The sequence below is a fragment of the Cupressus sempervirens genome, chromosome 10 (assembly GCF_028749045.1).
Source record: "Cupressus sempervirens isolate cs-2001-9-10 chromosome 10, ASM2874904v1, whole genome shotgun sequence".
NCBI lineage: Eukaryota > Viridiplantae > Streptophyta > Pinopsida > Cupressales > Cupressaceae > Cupressus > Cupressus sempervirens.
Window position 1 is genome coordinate 68,965,535 of NC_143127.1, and position 17,317 is coordinate 68,982,851.

General features: G+C 35.1%; 1 protein-coding gene across 3 annotated transcripts in view; it reads left to right on the forward strand.

Annotated features, from left to right (window-relative positions):
- Positions 1-16,760, forward strand: part of UVH1 (Restriction endonuclease, type II-like superfamily protein) — a 110,617-nt gene extending 93,857 nt beyond the window's left edge. Inside the window, exons 5-10 of one of the 3 annotated variants that reach the window (XR_016356814.1) lie at positions 686-1,528; positions 15,021-15,131; positions 15,302-15,359; positions 15,457-15,562; positions 15,665-15,888; positions 15,969-16,760. Coding sequence is in view for 2 of the 3 variants with exons in the window: in XM_089803881.1 (XP_089660007.1) it covers positions 686-1,528; positions 15,021-15,131; positions 15,302-15,562; positions 15,665-15,888; positions 15,969-16,179 (1,650 nt within the window). In the remaining variant the exon portion in view is untranslated. Of the gene's footprint in view, positions 1-685; positions 1,529-15,020; positions 15,132-15,301; positions 15,563-15,664; positions 15,893-15,968 lie in introns of those variants that run through there. The other 2 variants (XM_089803881.1, XM_089803882.1) reach the window with 2 other exon arrangements.
- The last annotated feature ends 557 nt before the right edge of the window (positions 16,761-17,317 follow it).

The following is a 17,317-nucleotide window of genomic DNA, read 5'->3' on the forward strand; positions in this document are numbered from 1 at the left end:
CCAAAAGAATACCATCAACATTCATGCTAACAGAGGGGTCCTTGTAAAAAGGTCATATCATATCTGTGTTCATGCAACGCAAAGTTAATATGATAAATAGTTCTTTTGAAGCTTTCATTCTGGAGGAAAAACAGATTGCATTCCTAAATATGTCTCTTCCTAGGATGACTTAGGATGACCAGGAGTCTCTGCATATAATTTTCATGTCCACCGGTATTCTATGGAGGTTGGCGCCAATGCCTAGTTCTGGAGGCTCTTTGTTAGTTTGTTGCTCACATTGAGAAATAATTGCATACACTTATTCACCAGGCACAATTTTTTTAAAGATTGTATGCATATTTTTGGAAGCATGGGGCCAGTCAATGTTTCTTGTAACAACATAGCTTGTAATCTTTGTAGCTGCTATTTGTTTCAATGTGGTGTATATTTTGCAGCTGATTTGCCACAGCCTTTGGATCAAGTCTAAACCAATGTGGCTTAAATTTTTTCCTTTACTAATTTAGTATAAATTGCTTTTTTTTATTAAAAATAAGCATTCAATTTGTGGAGAAGTGGTGTTTCTATTGTTCCTGGACTTGTCCTGAAAAGAATAGTGTTTCTATTAAGGTGGTTTATCAGCATTAAGGAGTTTTGTTGGTATTAGTGTAAAGACAAAACTAAGTGTCCATTTTTATTGCCATTGCAGGTCATGCGTGAAGAATGGGAAAATTATTTGCTGGGCAAGTCAGAGTTACATGGATTACGGACACATAAAAAAAAGAAAAGTCAAGGACCTAAAGGTTTTGGTATTTTGGATGGAGAAATTCCTTCAGGGCTTGGAGATAAGTCTGAATCTAACAGCGCATATAGGCTAGAACAGGATGCTTTACTAGCTGCAGCTGCTCAGGTTGCAGTTCATGAAAAAGAGGTAATCCCTGTTGGAGATGATCTTTCTTCAGGAAAGGGAGTTAAGGGCCGAGGGAGAGGGAGGGGTGCGAGAGGGGGAAAAGGAAGAGGAAGAGGGAGGGGGAAGAAAGATACAACAGTGGAGGTTCGTGCATTAATAAAATATCAAGAAAAGCAAGCAAGAATGAAAGCTGAGACATCTAAAGAATCTGAACTAGCAAATAGAACAAGGACAAAAGGGACATTGGAAAGTAAGGGAGCTTCTTCAGAATCTGTCCAAAATATTGATGAAAACTCTACTGAAAATGTGAATGCGAAAAGAACAGGGAATGATTGTGATGATCCAGGAATCAACTTTGCTAAGCCTGTTCCTATTGCACATTATTATGCCCTTGAAAATGATCGTCATATACTAGATATTGTGAAACCTTCATATATTGTAGTTTATGATCCAAACATGGGGTTTGTGAGGGAAATTGAAGTCTACAAGGCAGAGAATCCTGGAAAACCATTGAAAGTATATTTCCTGTTTTATGAAAATTCCACTGAAGAGCAAAAGTTCGAAGCAAGTATACGCAGGGAGAACAATGCTTTTGAATCCCTAATCAGGCAGAAATCTATGATGATGATACCTGTTGACCAGGTCAGGTTTCTAATCAATGTACTCATCTTTCATCATGATTTTCTATCTAGAGGTTCTAAGTGAAGGATTTGTTTTATGTTTGTTAAAGACACCGTTATAGCTTCTCAGTAAACTCATTTTTTCTAAATAATAAAATTTTCACTTGAGTCTTGCATCACTATAAAGTCAGCATGTCAAAACAACAGGAAGGGATACAATTGTGTTAGCTCATCTTTCTAACAGCTTTAGGGCTGTGACCTAATACTATCCAACATTTTAATAGTGTCCTTGGCTGTTTAAAGGAATTTCATGAGTGCAAGTAGTATGATAATTGTCACTATATACAAGGAAAAAGTGTATCACTATATACAAGGAAAAAGTGTATCTTACAGGGAAACATGTCACTCTATACATGGAAACATGTCAATTCCGAAAGGCATTCATGTACCATGGCTAAAATAACATATTTGAGGGTTTGAAGTTTGAGTGACTTCTCTATACAAATTTGAGAAGTTTTGGCTGTATGTTGTGGTGAAAATCAAGGTGAAAATCTCCCATTTATTTATTGTGACCATTTCTCGTAACATGCTGGTACGTATACCTTCTTACTATGTCTTTCTTTACACGCTTCTTAAATTTTTGAACAATTATTGTTTTCCATGTTCAAAAGAAATTCTTTGGATCATGTTAGCACACCATTTTCTTGTGTCGCATTGGTCTTTTCTGCTTTATAAGTCTGTGGTTGGTCATGTTCATCCATGTATTGAATACCTATTTGTGATACTCTATATGCATCTAGACGTTTAGGTGCTTTCCCTTTTGTCACCTTTCACTTTCCTTTTCAGCCATTTGATCCAAGTTGGAGAATCTGAAGTAAACATGTTTTTTAGCTTTCTTAGAGGTTTTTGAATCTGTATCAGCTCCCCACACCTTCCGTAGCCTTTTCACAGCTTTGTCTACACTTGACATGATTTCTCTAACCTTCTCTTGTTTGTCATGTTGTCAGCATTTCGAGGAGGCTCTAAAATCTCTGTTGAAACCAGAAATCATTTTATGTTTTCTAATCTCTTAAGACAGTTTCCTTGTAAATGTGTAAATCTTTGTGCTTTAGTGAGTTTAGAAGGTTCTGAAACCTCATTGGAAGCTGACAAACTCTTAAAACTCCCTAAGTTTTCGATGGAAATTTTTGTACAAGGTTGGTACGTGTCATTCCAACATGTTTTGGGAGTAAATATTCATAAATTGTTTTTGGATTCTAAATGTGTACATTTTTAGCATTCATGTTCCAGATCACACTCTGTGATCCATCATCAGGATAGAATTGTAGAGAAGAATGAGAGAAATGCAGACCTGGACAAGGTAAAATAGAGGAGAGAGGGATGAGGTGCACAAGATGCGAGGTGAGGAGAAGAAAGGAGAGAAGGCTGAAAATTAAGAAAAACCAAGCAAACCAATACAATAAAAAACTAAAAAAAAAAAAGAACAAGCAAATATAGAAAAAGATAATAAGAGAGATAAAAAAATGAATTATAAAATAAAAGAGGATTTATAAATTAAAAAAGGCTGAAATTAAAGAAAGACCAGGCAAACGAATACAATAGAAATAGCCACCCTGTTAAGAATATTAACCAAGATAAACCTACAGGTCTGACAGTACAGACCATACTTCCTCTTAATAGAAATATATCTCTAATGTTGCCATTTAATGATATATATATATCTCTCCTATAGGTGCCAAGTTAGGAAGGGTAGAAAGGATATATAAGTAGGTTGTAAATGCAGATTATAGGACACACAGTTACAGCAGTCTGCTCCTATAAGCATTTTATATCTTGCAATTTATATCTAAGATTCTCTATCACAATAAAAGGTTAAATATTCAGTATTTTATCTGCACTATAATAAACACTAATTTCATCAATATTCATACTACTTAGAAGATCATTCTCAGCATATAAGACTGGATTAAAAGTCTGATTAAGAGATAAGGATTTAGCAGAAACTTTACATGGTATCAGAGCTCTGGTAATCGAACCTAGGCTCTGCTAAATTTCAGTAATCAGACTTTGTACACATCAAGCAACAATTTTCCATCTTCCATGGCTTACACAATCAGACCCAAGGACAGGTTTGATGGGAAAAAACACTTTGAAGCCTGGAAGTTTAGAATCATGATGATTCTTGAAGAGAACAATGTAAAACAATTCATTGATGGAGCATCCAAACAACCCCCAATTGAACCTCACAAATCTATCTAGAGCAGAGGAAATAGAAAAGCTATTCAAATCATCTTGGATGGAGTTAAAAATGATATTGTACCTATGCTTACAAAACATCAAACTTCCTTTGATATGATGAATGCATTCCGAAATGCTTATGAAGTAAACAATGCAACCAGGGTTCTTGCACTAAAAAGGCAATTGAATCACATTCAGATAAAGAAAGTAGAATCGATAAGTTCTTACTTCTTAAGAGTTGGCGGCATTAGAGATGAACTATCAAGCATAGGAACCATCATTAGTGACACAGAATTAACACTTATGGCTATAAATGGATTGCTAGATTCATGGGAGACATTTGCATAAGGAATAAGTGCCAAAGATCAGCTCCCGGACTTTAACAGACTCAATAATGATTGTCTTCAAGAGGAATCCAAAAAATTAAAGAAAGGAGGGAAACCAAAAGTAGAAGATAAAGAACTTCACGTTCTTAATACAAACTCCTATAAATGCAAGAAGAAGCATTTGAAGAAGAAAAAGGGAAATCAAAAGAATGGAAAGCCCAAGAAAGATTTATCTAAAATAAAGTGTTTCAAATGTGAAAAATTTGGACACTATAGGTCTAAATGTCCTGAAAATTCCAAACAATAGGCAAATTGTACAAATGTCATTAGAGAAGAAGATACTTATGATCTTGAGAACCGTGTTTTGTGTTCCTCTCTATCAAATGAAACTTCAAAAAAAGCATGGGTAATTGATAGTGGATCTTCTAGACATATAACGGGATACAAAGAAACTCTAGATTCTTTATCAAAGAAGCTTAACGGTGAAGTTACCATTGGTGATAACTCAACACACTCCGTTGAAGGAATTAAAAATTGTACTTTGAAACTAAAATCATGAAATACTCTTCTTCTTAACGGCATACTCTATGTACCAGGGATTAAAAGAAACCTAATCTCAATTACAACACTTGAAGATAATGGACACAATGTTGCATTCGTGGATGGAAAAGTATTAACTTGGGCTAAGAACTCTTCTATCAAGAAAGCAAAGTTAATTGGTCAAAGAAAGAGATATTTGTATGAAGTGAATATAGAATCTAGTCGATCCATTCAAGCCCTAGTCCACGAAGTTGAAGATTCAAATGAAATATGGCACAAAAGATTAGGGCATCTAAATTTTAAAACTTTATCAACTATGGAAAAGATGGTTACTGGATTACCCAAATTAAATAAAGACCACTCTAGTATTTGCAAAGGGTGTGCTCTGGGTAAAAGCACCAGAAGTCCCTTTCATGATAGTACTAGGAAAACAAATAATGTACTACGCTTAATTCATTCAAATTTATGTGGACCTATGTTTGTTCCTTCTCTTGGAGGATTCTGGTATTATATCTTGTTCATAGACGACTTCTCTAGGAAAACATGGATTTACTTTCTAAAATGCAAGGAATCAAAAGAAATTCTACAAAGATTTAAAGAATTCAAAGCATTGACTGAAAATTTTTTAGGACATAAAATTAAAGCCCTTAGAATTGATAATGGAGGAGAATATACATCAGACTTGTTTAAAAGGTTTTGTAAAGAATCAGGGATTAAGAGGGAGTACACTGTTCCATATAACCCACAACAAAACGGGGTAGCAGAAAGAAAGAATAGGACAATTATAGAAGCTGCTAGGGCTATGATTTTTGACCAAAATCTAGAATATTATCTTTGGGCAGAAGCCTTTTGTATTGTTGTATATATTCAAAATAGAAGTCCTCACTCCTATCTTAAAGATAAAACACCCGAAGAAGTATTTTCTAAAGTAAAACCCAATATAAGTCATCTTAGAATTTTTGGATGTCTTGTATATATCCATGTTCCAAAAGAAAAGAGAACTAAGTTAGAACCTTCTAGGAGGAAAGGTATTTTTGTAGGGTATAGTGAAACTTCTAAAGCATATAGGATTTTCATACCTAGACATAAAACTATTAAACTTAGCAGAGATGTAATCTTTGAAGAAGATCTTGCATTTAAAAGAGCCATAAGTTCTGATGAACCTTCTCCTTTATCTAGTTTTGAAAGAAATAGTGAATCTGGGTCCCAGAGGGAGAACTTAGAAGAAATCGAAGATGAAATTCAAAATATGAACCTTGAAGAAAATTCAAAGAAAAGACCACTTTGGGCCATTAAAACAGTTGAAGCAGCTCAAGACTTTGTTGCACCTTCCAGAATAGTCAGAGAAAGCAAAAGACCTAAAAGATTCTCTGGTTATATAGCTAACATAAGTGATTTATTCAAAATAGAGCCAACCAATCCCTTTGATGCTATTAAACATACAACTTGGAAAGAAGCTATGACAGAAGAATATCAATCTATCATGAAAAATGATGTTTGGGAAATTGTTCCAAGACCTAAAGGAAAATCTATTGTTTCTTCCAAGTGGATATTTAAAATAAAGCATGCTACTGATGGTAGTATTGAGAAGTATAAAGCCAGATTTGTAGTCACAAGATTTTCTTAGAAAGAAGGGATTGATTATGAAGAAACCTTTGCTCCTGTTGTCAGATATACCTCTGTAAGAGTAGTCTGAGAAGTATAAAGCTAGATTTGTAGTCACAGGATTTTCTTAGAAAGAAGGGATTGATTATGAAGAAACCTTTGCTCTTGTTGTCAGATATACCTCTGTAAGAGTAGTTTTAGCAATTGCCGCATCAAAGGGATGGAAGGTACATCAGATGGATGTGAAAACAACATTCCTAAATGAAAAGATTTCAGAAGAAGTATATCTGGGGCAACCTGAAGGATTTGAAACTCATAATCCTAATGCTTTTGTTTGCAGGCTCAAGAAAGCTTTCTATGGGCTTAAACAGGGTCCCAGGGCCTGGTACGAAAGAGTTGATAAGTATCTCACCAGCTTAGGATTTTCCAAGAATGAAGCTGATCCAAATTTATATTATAAAAGAGATAAAGATGATATGGTAATTCTGATAGTGTATGTTGATGATCTACTAATAATAGGTGATGATCATCTCATAGATCAGTGCAAGAAAGATCTAACTAGAGAATTTGAGATGAAAGATTTGAGACTTCTTCATTACTTCCTAGGACTGAAAGTACGACATAATTTTGACAATATCATACTAAATCAAGGGAAGTATGCATCAGATATTTTAAAGAAATTTGGAATGTGGAATTGCAAACCTGTCTTCTCCAATGGAGACTAATCTACATAAACTTAGGAAGCAGCTACATAATCACCATCCATAGATTCTACTCTCTATAGACAGATGATTGGGTCTCTTATGTACTTAGTAAATACAAGACCAGATATTTGCTATGCAGCTAATGCCTTAAGTCAGTTTATGTGTGAACCGAAGGAGATTCACCTAGTCGCAGTTAAACACATTATGAGATACTTACAAGACACTCTTAATCTCGGACTCAAATATGAGAAAGTTGTTTTAGACTTACATGGATTCACTGATTCAAATTGGGGTGGAAGTGTTAAAGACCGGAAAAGTACTTTAGGATGCTGTTTTAGTTTGGGATTAGCAATGATATCTTGGATATGTAGAAAACAGTCTTCAGTAGCACAGACTTCCACAGAAGTCGAATACATTGTAGTAGTGATGGATTCCTGAGAAGCAGTATGGCTGAGGAAGTTACTTGTGGGATTATTTGGGCAAGCTATGAATCCCACGATTATTCATTGTGATAATCAGAGTTCCATCAAGCTCTCAGTGAATTCAGTTTTTCATGACAGGTCCAAGCATATTGAAATTCCTTACCATTATGTAAGAGATATGGTAGATAGGAATTTTGTAAAATTGGAATACATTTGCATTGCAGATCAGACAACAAACATACTCACCAAACCTCTATCTAGAGTGAAGATAAAACACTTCAGGAGGAGACTTGGTATGGTTGAGTTGTAATCCATTTGTACTTTCTTGATTATTAATAAAATAATTTTATTTTGTCAGGCTGTTGACTGTTATGGGCTCCACCATTTGTATTCATTATTTTAAGAGGTGACGATTTTTGAAAATAATGAACACTTGTATAAAACATTATGAGAGGTGACGATCTTTTAGATAATGTGCTAAACAGTAGAGTTCTACTGTAAGATCTAGATGAGTTCAAGATCATATTGTGATGTTGACATTGCTATGTTCATGGGTCACAAATTGGGGAAAGGAAGAATCTTAGTATTCTCCGGGTTTATCTTGTATTCTGGTAGATCTTATAATTCAGGATCATGTTGTGATATGGAAATACCAGTTTCTATGAAATCATAACTTGGATAAATGAAGAGATTACTCTTCAAATTTATCCTATATAATATCACTAATGACAGTGATTTGTCATATCATAGGTTTAGTAACATGACTTTGTATCATGTGTTCTATGATACCACATACTAAGAAGAGACAGATAGATATAGAGTATTAATTCTTGCTTATTCATCTGTATTGGTGTTGCTAGATATAATATCTCTTTGTAGGATTATCAGGTTAAGAGGGAGTGTTATGAATATTAACCAAGATAAACCTACAGGTTTGATAGTACAGACCGTACTTCCTCTTAATAGAAATATATCTTTAATGTTGGCATTTAATGATATATATATCTCTCCTATAGGCGCCAAGTTAGGAAGGGTTATGTCCCTTGAGGGACATACCCTTTAGAAAGGATATATAAGTAGGTTGTAAATGCAGATTATAGGACACATAGTTACAACAGTCTTCTCCTATAAGCATTTTATATCCTGCAATTTATATCTGTGATTCTCTATCACAATAAAAGGTTAAATATTCAGTATTGTATCTGCATTATAATAAGCACTAATTTCATCAATATTCATACTACTTAGAAGATCATTCTCAGCATATAAGACTGGATTAAAAGTCTGATTAAGAGAAGGATTTAGTAGAAACTTTACACACCCAAGACCTAGAGGCCTAATGTATAGCACCATAATAGGAGAGAATGAATATGATGAGAATGAACTGTATTCTCATAAAAAACACAATAGAATCAATGATAGAATATAGGAGACACTTCGGTGAAAGAAACCAATGTGCAAACATAAGAAGGCATAAGATTATGACACATGTCATAATCTTATGCCATGATAATCTAGAGACAACTTATCACCCACCTAAGGTGGGAAAGTGGAAGTGTCACATGTCAACTAAATGTGGATCAACCTCCAAAGTCGAAAGAAATATGTGCAACACATCCACAAAAGGTTGAAAAGTAACAAGTGCCCTATAGGTGGGGTCGTCACATAAAATGGAATTTGAAACATGGTAACACCACCTAAAGTGGAGATGCTACTAAAAGCTCCATGTGGTCCCTAAGTAAAGTAAGTGTGTCTATGTTGTAGGAGAATGACCTAGTAGGTACAAAACTTGAACACATCAATACATTATTCTATCTCACTCCTATCTTTACACTAATTAATGAAATACAAGATGTTCACATTAATCCTTTGTAATGTCCCTATTGGGAAATTTCCTGGTTTGTATGCTTGCAAGTAATATTAATCACCAATAACTGATATTAGAAATATCAAAGATCAAGAAATTATTATAATATTCAAACCAATGCACACAGCGCCATTTATATTTGGATCAATAAATCATGGCATATTCTTCGCAGCCAATCACATCACAAATCCCATGGAAATGCTTGCAAATGGCAATTATCAAGGTCTGTCATCCTTGACTTGCTGACAGCATAGAAGTTGTAGACGCTTCTGTCTCTCAGTCCACCTCAGGCTTTTCGTCCTCTTTCATCGTGCCCAAGAATATGGAAGGTTGATTGTTCATCCAACTCCTTTTCAACTTGATAAGAGCATGAAAGTTGGCTTTGTTTCATCTCTTGTGAACTTGTAAGGGATTTTGTCCCTCTTATTTACAAGGCCACTTTCACAAATTCAAAACTTATTTCTCAAAAATTTGATAGGTTATTGCTTACTAATTACCTCTTGATAAATTAACAAGTTAATTCTCAAATGGCTACAACAAATCATTGTCTGCTTGTATACTTATTCTTCAATTGATGATCTGAAATCTTTAATTGCTTATGGATCATGCCATCTCTAATGAATTGATCTTCCCTTTTAAATCTTCCACTGAGGGGGAAAGTTGTATCTTTTCATAAAGTCCATTGCCCTTGCAAGAGCTGTACCTTTTCAAAACTGCGTTATTCCTTGAACGATTTAACAAGTTAATTCTCAAATGGCTGCAACAAATCATTGTCTGCTTGTATACTTATTCTTCAATTGATGATCTGAAATCTTTAATTGCTTATGGATCATGCCATCTCTAATGAATTGATCTTCCCTTTTAAATCTTCCACTGAGGGGGAAAGTTGTATCTTTTCATAAAGTCCATTGCCCTTGCAAGAGCTGTACCTTTTCAAAACTGGGTTCTTCCTTGAACGATTTAAAATAACAATTCTAGGACATGCAATTTTCTGAAGGAGGCTAACTGGAAGATGAAGGTAGTGATCTATTCTAAAGTGAGCCAACTAAGATTAGTTAAGGGGAAGCAAACAATTTAAATTTAAATCTGTTTGTTGCCCTCTAACTAATCTCAGTGATGCAGGGCCATTTTGGGTTTAAGGGCAATTTTGCATCACCCAAAAAATATTATTTGGTTTGTCTTTCCAATAAGGTCCATCTCAGTGTAGAGTTGCTATTTTTTAAAGTTCACTATTTTTAGTAAGTTGGTTAGAATGTCGTAATTTCTTCCCCGGAGGTTCACTTTGGATATATCAGCCTGCCAGTAAAGTTTTTGTGCAAGATCAAGTCTATTTGTAAAGATATTGAAATTTTTTGGTATTGGCAGCAGGGTACAAAAACTTTGAACTCAGTTTTGAAGGCTATAGAGGCTCCAAAAAGGGGTCAAACTTCGGCTGACTGGATCTCATGCAAGATGGGCGTTATAGAAAAGTTTGTGGCATTTTTGAAATGGGGTGATAGTAGCCAATTCAAGCAATTGGTGATGAGTTATGGTCTCTAGAAGTTGTGCTGCCTGGAATGAACAAAAATGAAATTCCTTCAAAATTTCTTGAGTTCCGAGTTTGTTTGGGGTTTACTCTAATGTAATAAAATATAAATAATAATATATTAGGGTTGGCTGGTCTCGAAGTTTAGGGTTAAATTTCTAAAACCTTCTTGGATCGTTACAAATTTCCTATATAAAAAAGGCCCGTAGGGTAGTCTAGGTCAGTTCTAGATGATGTATACAGTGGCTCTGACTTGCGGAATATTGTAATGAAAATACCCATTTGGCTTTGCATGTCATATTTTTGAGTATTGTAATTCCATTTTATTGTAGATATTAGGAGCCAATAGTCTGTTCTTACAAATTGTTGTTATTTCTCTATTTTGTTGTGTGTGTGTGTGTGTTAATAAGGGGAGTACCCTTTATCACTCAGTTGGCCCACTTTAGAATAAATTGCTACCTTCTTCTAGTAGGCCTGCTCTGGAAAATCACGTCTTGAAATTGTTCTTTTTAATCGCAGTCAGCCTCTTGCTAATGTTTTCTATTTCGTCGCCTAGGCATTATTAAAGCAGTGATAAAGTCACTGCTTTTCATGGCGGGGGATGACATCCTTAAAAGTGAAATGCAAAATAGAGTAAACCAAACCACTTAAACTATTTTCCAACATGTTCACACTGAACTTGTACAAAAGTTTCAATCTGATTAAAAATAATTTTATGGCTTTGAACCAACTTCCAAACCCACCAAAAATAAGTGGGTGGTGAAGCTGTGGTACATTAATTAAGCCTAACTAAATGAAATTGAAATGGATGCTCTCTGAAGATTAAATGTCCTTAAGTGTGCCCAAGTTGATTCAATGTTTGGTTTCATAAGGAAATCCAAAGTTGATCCAATAAAATTGAAATCTATATATATATATTCATCTTTTAGGGTTATTGGCTGGTCGAGTTTGACCAATGATACTTGGTGAGTTCGGCTAGTCTAATAGACCTAGTGAGTCAAGCATAATCTGCTAAGTACTAGACAAGTTTTTGGACACTAGCAGCATTGCTGCAGATATTCATTTGTAGTTATTACATAGCTGTTGTGAAAAGCCATTCATAGCATCTACATAGTTACTATTGGAAGTCATTCCATGGTAGACATAGGTGTAGTAGAAAGTCATTTCTCAATAGTTTTGTAGTGGTGACAATGAAGAGCTAGCTTATAGAAACCATGTTGTTTATAAATCTCTTTCTATAGTGTTTAGATGGAGGTTTTGAATATTGAGCTACCTAGTCAATTTGAATGCATGGTTCACTCCACCCAATGGGTTACTTGTGGGATCCAAATTCTTCCAAAGGGGAAACATGTAAGACTAGTAATGACTTGGTTGTTGACTGTTGTGAAACCAATCACACCCACATCCTCAAGATGATAATTACAATCTTCATGATTCTTTCAACTTGATCGGTGTGATGCTCAAGTCCAATATCATAAGAGACTAGGAATTAGAAGGTTCCTTAAGTTCAAATTTGTGACTTTCAACGATGAGCAGGTGGTGATGGATGCCATTTTGGCTATGAGTGGCAAAGAATTGGACATAAGGGGTATTGCAGTCAATTAGGCTTTCACTAAAACTATCAATAATAGATGTAGGCCTTCAAAATTGTTTATCGTCGGTATGTACAACACTAATGTAAAAGGAAGATGCACCTGTAAATGTTATCAATCTTATAGTCAGACTGTTATACTGTTATGAATTTAAGGATAATGAAGGACAGGTTTACTGACAGAATGGTAAATAGTCTTGCAGGGAACTTTACAAAGTGTTGAAGAAATATTATAGTACTGAAGTATTGATTTGGGAGCCTATATTATAATAGACTGATCTGCTACTGTCAATCTGAGGATAAAAACATTTATTTTATTTTGACGTTTATTCTCCTACAGCCGGTCAGTATATATATCATATCTACAGGGCATGGCATGAATAGACATGACCTTTTGTTGAAGAGCCTCTTTGAAAAGACATGATGACTAAATCCTTAACTAATCAAGATGCCATATTATGATTGGATATTATTAAGAGAATTAGTAAACACTTAGACTATCGGGCATGCAAATATGCATCACATATATGTAGATGGGATCATTTACTTGATCCACCTGATCAGGAATATGCCATCTGAATTTAGGAGAAAACATAATCACATATACATACATTTTCGATTAGATTAAGGAAAAATAAAAGGTTTAACTGATATTTCCTTGGGATCTGACTGACGCTACTATTCTCAACAGCACCTAGTTGTCATAATTAGGAGCAGGAAACTAATAACAAATGCATTATCCCTAGTGGAGTCAGAAGCGTAGCAATAGTTTCAAGTTTCAACTCAAGAGGTGAACGGACATGAAGAGACAAGACACCAATTGTCAAAATACACAGGTCCATGGATCTAAATGGATTGTATCTATGTTACTGTGTTCCTCTAATAGCCCCAAATATTTTAATAGGTACAATTTGGGTGTGGGTCTTGGGCTGCTCCCCCACTCTGTTTGCCTATGGTCCTTCCTGCACACCTTGAATTCCTTGTATATTCTTCGCATGAGGACCCAATAGGGAACCTGGGGTGCTTGGGAGGGACCGTAGGTAAACCTGGGCTGAACCCAGAGGGACCCCAGGGCTAGCCAATTTTTTTATGAAAAACTGAAAAAACTATTTTAAAAAATCATTTTTTATGAGCAAAAAAAGTGATTGCATATATAATTTCATCGTTAAGTGATAAAATTGTGAAAATGATGCATGTCATGAAGGTTTTGTGCGGTCTCAAAGGCCTTAAGTCAGGCTTGGTTATAATGATGGGGTGATGAGGAATTGGGATCTAACGCAAGTGCTTTGACTCAGATGTTACTGTTGCACAACCTTCCAGAAAATATCATTAGATGAGCTAGCTTGTATAGTACATGGCTAGTGGAAGTGGCGTTATAATTCATTGTGGTTCAAGTGAATTGGAACCAAATGTCGACTTTGATGCTTGCGATGAAGATTAATATGAAGATTATCAAATATTTATTGTAATATTTCATTTTGTAATGACATTTGACAAACCGTTGAATTATGAACTTGTGAGTATTTTCAGTTTTGCAAACACACACAGACACACACACACACACATATCTGAACTGTACATGTTCCAAGGATTTTTTTTTGCCATTCGACCGTACCAGTACCCGTAGCTGTACCCAAACCTGAGCCACTAACTCAGATCTAATCATTAAAAGTGGTGGGAATGTTAATAGATACTCTTTTGTCTATTGGATTTGCAGATGGATGATATGGCATGTATTACTGATTAGTTGTATTTTCTAAAAGTAACTCTGTTGTCTATAAAATGATTTTTTAAATTTTTTAAATTTTTTTAAAAACTTTTAATAGATAGTCAATTTACTTTAAAGAATTTGTTTTTCCTCCAAGCATACTTGTTTGAGATAATGTTTACCTGGTTTGAAGGTGTGGTTTTGAGAAGATTACAGGCAATACAGACTGCAGAGACATGGGTCCATGGATTATACAAAACATTGATGTAATTCTGCAGTTACAAGTATGCGCCAGGGGCATTGTTTAGATGTTGGGTGCACACTCCCATTTAACAATTATTCGGGGGGTTTCTGTATGGTTCTGGTGACTAGGCTTCCCGATCAGTATGTTTCTTGGATTTAAATTATCCTACAAAGCTTTACATCTTTCACATCTCAGCATCTAGGTGACTTGTTGTGGAATAGGCTACTGCTACTTCTATAATACCCAAAAGGCCTCTGCAATAAAGTAGGATAGTTTCTAGAATTGTTGAGAAGTAAATACTGCTTATTACAGACTTCCTCTGGTTGGTGGTATGTCCTAATTTTCTTCTTGCGTACATATTCCAGCACCTAATGATTTCAGGTGTCCAGGGTAGTACAATTTGTTGTGTGCTAAGGTCTCTATTTATAATGCCTTTTAAAATAAATTTCCAGAATCTAATTTCTGGAGTCTATTCTTACCTAATGTTAATTAGTTAAGGAGAGTCATATACCCTTGGTTTATAAAAAAAACTCTCTATAGTCTTTCTGAACATTTCTGTAATTTTTGTAATGGAATAAACTGCTTTCACCTCTGTAATGTGCGAGAGACCACCAAAAGAAAATTCAGTTTCTATTTAATTCATCTGAAGGCCGATTGCCTCATTTCGTTTTAAGATCTGCTTGCTCTCTTCCATATTTCGTCTTGCACTGATGTTTTCTGCTCTTCTATCTCTATGGATATCAGGATGGAAGATGTCCAGGTCCAAGCGCACCGACAGAACCAATATCAGGTGTATCACAAAATGCATTAACCAGAAAGGCAGGTGGAAGGAAAGCAGCAGAGAAACAGTTACAGGTTCAGTATATTTTTGAGAATATTTTGTATCAACTTCATTTGTGTATGGATTTTTTGCAAGTGTAAATTCTTTTTTGGGTGTTCTTTATGAACACGATCCGATGTCCACATCATTCCATTTATGTGGGTAAGATAACTTAAATCCAACATAATGAAAATGTTTCATACAGGTTATAGTTGATATGCGTGAATTTAGGAGTAATCTCCCAAGTGTTCTCCATCAACAAGGTATGAAAATTATTCCTGTGACCCTGGAGGTGGGTGACTACATTCTTTCTCCGGATATTTGTGTTGAGAGAAAAAGCATTGCTGATCTTATCAACAGCTTTATCTCTGGCCGCCTCTACCATCAGGCTGAAACAATGACACGTTACTACCGCATACCAGTGCTACTCATTGAGTTCTCACAGGACAAAAGCTTTTGTTTTCAGGTAATTAAAAGACAGTTAATTCTGTTATTCTACTCAATTTTTTTTAAGTTCTCAGTTCTTATCTAGTTGCCAAATCCATTTTCTTTTATGTCTTGCTTGCAGTCTGCAAATGATATTGGAGAGGATATTTCACAGTTCAACATCATATCGAAACTTTGTCTGCTTGTTCTTCATTTTCCCCGCCTCAGACTTGTGTGGTCTCGCAGCTTGCATGCAACTGCAGAAATATTTGCTTCTCTTAAAGCAAATCAAGATGAACCTGATGTGAGCACGGCCATGCGCGTTGGTGTTCCTACCGAAGATGGTCTGATTGAAGGATATATAAGGTGAGACTAAATTCATGTTTTTGTCTGTCATTAGTATTGGGATAGTAAATGGCATTAACATAATTGTATACTGAATTCAGAGCTGAGAACTATAACACCACAGCCGTGGAGTTTCTGAGGCGGCTTCCTGGTGTAACTGATGCTAATTATAGATCTTTAATGGATGGTTGCAAAAGCTTAGCAGAGCTAGCTCTTCTTCCTTTGGAGAGACTTGCAGAATTAATGGGAGGACAAAGGCCTGCTCGAATGCTGCGTGACTTCCTAGATGCAAAGTGCCCCAGTTTGCCGTAATGCAATGCATTCAATAAAGAAAGATTAACGATATTCATATTTTTTATTTATAATTGGGGGTTCCAAGGCCCAGCAATAATAACTGGTCCAAAGTGGCCCACCTCGACGTATCCTCTTATGTCTAAACGAGGAAGACTGTGTGTCATTCATATGTTTTTTCTTTGAGATTCCGAAAGTTTATCATGGAATCTCTTGTAGCATTTTCATATCAGAACACCCTGTACAACTATTGCCAAACTGTTTTTTGCTAGATGAGAATCCCACCGTTGGTAAAAGAAAACTAAGGTGTGATTGTATGGGAATCAATACAAATTGCATTCAGATGAGGGGGAACACGGAAGAACACTTGTTCCGTATTCCATATAGTTCATGAGGAAAAATTGGATTATTCGATTGCTTCAACTCTTTATCACTGAAAACCCTTTAAAGTGGGTCCGGTTCAAACGTGGTCTAGATCGTGGGCTCTGCGATGGACCTGGATTGAACTGGGTCTATTGCAGGGCGATACTGGGTGAATTAAGGTCTGTTTTGTAGGCCTAGACAGAACGTGGGAGAATATCTCCGAAATTTTTTTTTTTTAACTTTTTTTCTTTTCTTTTTTGATTTAGACAAAATATAGACTGAGCCCTAAATCCTTAGAGAGCTTTTTAAACCATTTGAAACACTAAAGAAATTATTATATGTTGTTTTAACAAAAGTGAAAAAAAATCTTTTACTAAATTATTTAAAATCGATTTTTGTACATATTTTAAAACAGTTGGATTGCTAGAAAGAGTGTCAGTAATCTTCTAATACCCGAACCTTTCAGACTAGGCAATAATAACTAAATAAATGGCTCAATAAATAATTGCATAATGCATAATATATAAATTAACATGTACAATAATTGCATAATATATTTATAAACATTTATTATATTATGTATAATTGATCTATAAACATTTACTATATTATGAATTATTGATCAATGAGAGTGAACAATTGTTGGTGCATTTGTTTTTTTAAATGTTCACAAATGATGCTACATGCAAGTGGTTGAAATTCATACTATATTCTATTACAATACTAAATTGTATAACTATTTATGCACAGTATTGTACAATACAAATAACTAAAAATTTTATACACTTTTCATTGC